Source organism: Chinchilla lanigera, unplaced genomic scaffold (assembly GCF_000276665.1).
Source record: "Chinchilla lanigera isolate Chin_1 unplaced genomic scaffold, ChiLan1.0 scaffold00146, whole genome shotgun sequence".
Taxonomy (NCBI): domain Eukaryota; kingdom Metazoa; phylum Chordata; class Mammalia; order Rodentia; family Chinchillidae; genus Chinchilla; species Chinchilla lanigera.
The window spans coordinates 929821-934636 of NW_004955547.1; the positions used below are offsets into that span (position 1 = coordinate 929821).

The 4816-nt window shown below is 39.4% G+C and overlaps 2 protein-coding genes across 7 annotated transcripts in view; one reads left to right on the forward strand and one right to left on the reverse strand.

Annotated features, from left to right (window-relative positions):
• Fam186a (family with sequence similarity 186, member A) overlaps positions 1-1088 on the reverse strand; it is a 60398-nt gene extending 59310 nt beyond the window's left edge. The window contains exon 1 of the mRNA XM_005411959.1: positions 775-1088. Within this exon, the coding sequence (XP_005412016.1) occupies positions 775-1005 (231 nt within the window). The 5' untranslated portion in view covers positions 1006-1088. The remainder of the gene's footprint in view (positions 1-774) is intronic.
• A 79-nt stretch (positions 1089-1167) lies between these two features.
• Positions 1168-4816, forward strand: part of Larp4 (La ribonucleoprotein domain family, member 4) — a 65890-nt gene continuing 62241 nt past the window's right edge. For all 6 annotated transcript variants that reach the window (XM_005411878.2, XM_013508449.1, XM_005411880.2 and 3 more), the window contains exons 1-2: positions 1168-1304; positions 3934-4250. In XM_005411878.2, the coding sequence (XP_005411935.1) occupies positions 4239-4250 (12 nt within the window). In that variant the 5' untranslated portion in view covers positions 1168-1304; positions 3934-4238. The remainder of the gene's footprint in view (positions 1305-3933; positions 4251-4816) is intronic.

The window sequence follows — 4816 nt, forward strand, 5'->3', positions numbered from 1 at the left end:
GCATAATAGCCGGGTGTGGTGGCACATACCTATAATCCCAGTACCCTGGAGGCTGAAGGAGGAGGATCATTGCAAGTTTGAGGCCAGCCTAGGCTACAAAATGAGCTCAAGGCCAACCTGAAGTGTATAGTAAGACTGTCTCAAAAAGACAGAAGACAAAAAAATCTTGTATATACACTTAAAATGTATTTATTGCATGTCAGATGTCTCAATAAAGCTACTAAAAGCAAACACAGTTATTGTTACTGGAATAATACCAAAACTGTACCAATATTTCTTTTCTTTTTCTTTCTATTTTTGATTTTTGTTTTTCTGAGTCAAGGTTTTATTATGTAGTTTAAGCCAGTCTTGAACTCTCTATGCAGCTCTACTGGCCTTGAATTTAAAACCCTTCTGCCTCAGTGTGCTGAGTGTGGGATTCTATACCTAGCTGATTTACTTCTAAAATGGTGAGATTAATTCTGATATGAAGAGATTAATTTCAAATAGTTCATTATTTACAGTTAGGTGAAATTGCCATTTGAATTCAAAGTTATTTCAAATACAGGTAAGTAACATGAACATAACATGAACTCTTAACAGAAAAGGAAAAAAATAACTTGTGCTGGGCATGGTGGCGTACACCCAAGGGAATCACTGTGAGCTCAGTCAAGGCCAGTCTGTTCAACACAGTGAGTTCAAGGCCAGCCTGAACTCATAGCGAGACCTTGTCTCAAAAACAAAGCAAAACAAAACAAAACCTTGCAATCTGTAAGATTCTGATTCGTGACCTACCTCTCTGGCTCGAAGGAGCTGCGCTTGCTCGATCCGAGAGATTACTGCCTGTACAGAGAATGGGATTTCAAGCTTGGAGACCACGGGAAGATCGAGAGCAGTTCCGGACCATCTTTCTTTGATGTTGGCATTCTCAACCTCTTTTTCTGATTCGGAGTCACTGCCTATCTCACTTTGCTTTTTGGCAGACATTTTCAGTGATTTTCTTTTACTTCTGCTTTCATAGAACATAGGCAGATGCTAATAACAGTGTCTTTTAGGAAGCTAACGGCTGCTTCCAGAGGTTGAGTCTTACCCTGTTACCAACTGCTTGCTGGCCATGGTGTTCTAGTCCTGCTGATGTCATAACCAATCTGTTGTGACATTTTCACGGACACAAACATTTTCAAGAGCGCTTCAGATATGTAGAGAACAGGCATTTCATGTGCCGCGATGGTAGAAGGGTGAAGGGGCGGGAGGGTAGGAAACAACAGACAACAGGAATGTTAAAAGAAATAGAAGACATAGCCCTGCTTATGTGAACTTAAAATGTAGGTGTAGCTTTCAAGATCCATGGTATTAAATGTGACTCTTGATTCCTCTTTCCAGGGTTTTTAAAAAAATATTTTAAAGCTTGTAATGTTAAAATGTTAAATTGTCCCAAACTTTTCCTACACATGTAGTAGCTAGGAAGATATTTAGATAAATATTATGCTCTTTGCATTACTTATTTACTCATTTTTTAAAGGAACCTCATGGAAGAAGGCTTTAAAACTTGATACATGGCTCAGAAGAATGTAAAGAAATGCTAGAAGCCTCTACTTGAGAAGTGGCTGGGCTCCTCGAAGAGATAATGAAAGGATTTAGGAGGATAAAGGGCAGGATGGTTTTGTTAGCTGTGTAGCTTTATATTTTACTTAAAAAATATGAAACTGCCTGGCAAGCATGAGGTCCTGAGTTCAATTCCTGGTACCCCCACAAAAGAAAAAGCTAGGTGTGGTGGCACATGCCTAGAATTCCAGCACTTGGGAGGTTGAGGCAGGAGGATTACCATGAGTTTGAGGCCAGCCTGGGCTACATAAAAAGAACCTGTCTCAAGAAACAAAACAGGGGCTGGGGATTTAGCTCAGCGGCACAGCGCCTGCCTGGCAAGCGCGAGGTTGTGAGTTTGATTCCCGTTACCCGGGGGGGAAAAAAAAAAAGAAAAAAGAAACAAAACAAACAAAAAGAAAAAGTGTAGAAAGAATACTGTATAACAAACAGCTATGTGCTCAACTAGAATTAGCAAATATTAATATTTGTCACATTTGCTTCAAATAATTTGTTAGTTTTTTCTTTCATTTAGTTTTTTTCTTTCAGCCGGGCATGGTGATGCATGCCTATAATCCCAGCACTCAGGAGGCTGAGGCAGGAGGATCATTGCGAGTTCGAGACCAGCCTGGGCTACAAAGGGAGCTCAAGGCCAGCCTGAACTGCATAGCGAGACCCTGTCTCAAAAAGACAAAAAAAAAAAAAAAAACCAAATTAGTTTTTTTCTTTTAATTTTGCTTTGTAAAAGAAATATTAGAGATAAAGTTGACATCCCCTTTGTTGTCCTCCCCAGATTCCTCCCTTTCTGTCTGTCTCATTCTGGAAACAATGATAAGCATGAATTTGAACTATCTGTGCCCAGTTTATTTTCATAGTTTTACTGCAATTCTATGTATTCATAAGTGACATACTGTGGTTATATGTATTCATAAATGACAATGTATTATACGATATCATTTCATAGCTTTCAAATACAAATTGTGAATGTATAATAATTTTTTTACAAAAACATTCTACATTGAATTTTAGGGTTTTTTTTTGTCTTTTTGAGACAGGGTCTCGCTATGCAGTTCAGGCTGGCCTTGAGCTCACTTTGTAGCCCAGGCTGGTCTCGATCTCACAACAATCCTCCTGCCTCAGCCTCCGGAGTGCTGTTGTCTCTTAAAGACAATAGTAAATTAAATATCTTCCCTTTTAATATGGCACTGCTGAAAAATGATGGCATTGCCAAATCTCTCTGTTTCCAAGTCACTTTGTAAACTACTCAGTACTTATCTCATTGACATGTAACACTTATTTAATCTGTCCACTGGTTGGTGAACTTCTCAAGATCAGATGCTATACTACATTTTTGTTTTTCATGCATTAACTTATTCTTCATCAGTGCTTTCAGAAAAACTGACAACAATGTGGAGATCAGTTATTATCAGAATCTCCTTACGGAACTTTTCTAAGCCCCAGATGCTTTGTTTTGATTGGTAAACCAATCCGATCTCCAATCCCTATGGTTATAAACCTCCTTCCCTTTCCCGTAAAGCACAAATCTATTTACTGTATGAAGTTTCCTTCTTTCTCTTCCTTCCTTCCCTCCCTCCCTCCTTCCTTCCCCTCTCTCTCTCTTTCTTTTCTTTTTTTTTTTTTGAGACAGGCTCTCACTATATAGTTCTGAGTGTCCTTGAACTCATTATGTAGCTCAGGCTGGCCACGAACTCACTGCAATCTTCCTGCCTCAGCCTTCCAAGTGCTAGGAGTACAGGTGTGTGAAATTCATGTTTTCTTGAAAGGACTGAACATCTTTGCTGTAGTAACAAACATCTGCAATCCCAGCACTTGGGAGGCTCAAGCAGGAAGATCGAAGTGAGTTTGAGGCCAGCCTGGGCTTAGTGAGTTCAAGACCAGCCTGAACTATGGAGCAAGACCCAGTCTCAAAAAAGAAAGAAAAGACTGCACAATTAAGGAGAATATATAGCACTTCTCAACATTATCAATTCACCTATTTAAGTACTTTGTTGATACCATTAAATTATGAGTCTTATGTACTGTACATTTTATTTTTTTCATTGCTTAAGAATTCATAAAGTGGGGCTGAGGATTTAGCTCAGCGGCACAGCGCCTGCCTGGCAAGCGCAAGGTCTTGAGTTCGATTCCCGTTACAGGAAAAAACAAAAACAAAAACAAAAAAATTTATAAAGTAGCCTAAGCTTCCTTAAAGTTTCATTTTAGGAAGGTTAAAAAAAAAAAAAAACGAATGCAAAAATACCTGTTGGAAAAGATTGCTTATTGACTAAGCTATTTTAGCACTATTGCGCTCTCTCATTTGTATTTTTAATTTTTATGTTTTTAATTTTTTTGCTTGTATTTTTCATGCAGCATGGAATTCATCACCAACCGGAAATGAAAGTATTTGAAAACAAATTTTAAAATCCTGCTGACCGTTGAATTTGACCAGCACTCATCGCAACACTATTATGCAGATATTATCCTAAACCAAGAAGAATATCTAATAGGGTTCCTGCAAAGACACTGAACAGAAAACAAATTAGAATATAATAAGTGCTAAGAAGGGACATGAGGAGATCTGTGGGGGACAAAAGTCTTTGTTGGGAAACGCTTATAGAGAGAGATGGTTGATTAACGCATGAAGACACTTCAGATAGGGAAGATACCTTGCAGCCATGGCTTTGGAGGTGAGTACTTTTGTATTTTAGGGAGTGAGATTGGTTTCATTATTGAAACAAAGTAATGGGAGTTTCCTGGGGTCCAAGCGAGGGAGGCTCGGGATACCCACATCAGCAATGTGAGGGTGGGCTGAATCTGGTCTCCAAGGGAGAAAGCAGGGCGTTTCCTCTGAGGGTTAGCTAGGAAGACTCCATGCGGTCAGCATGGGAAGGTCTTGGAAATAAGTAACAGCGGCTTGGTGAAAATGAAAGTTTCATTTTTAAGAAGATTTAAAAAAATAACGAACGGAAAAATACCCACTCCCGTTGGAAAAGATCGAATGTGATTATTTCAGAAGTTGAGTATATGAACTAGGGTAATTTTTATTGCATCTCATTTGAATACGGCCGAACATCAATAAAGCAGCTACCTAGACTAAATATTATTAACATATTAAAGGGAACTGGGCGTGGTGGCCCACGCCTGTAATCCCAGCACTGGGGAGGCTGAGGCAGGAGGATCATTGCTAGTTCGAGACCAGCCTGGGCTACAAAGTGAGCTCAAGGCCAGCCTGAACTGCATAGCGAGACCCTGT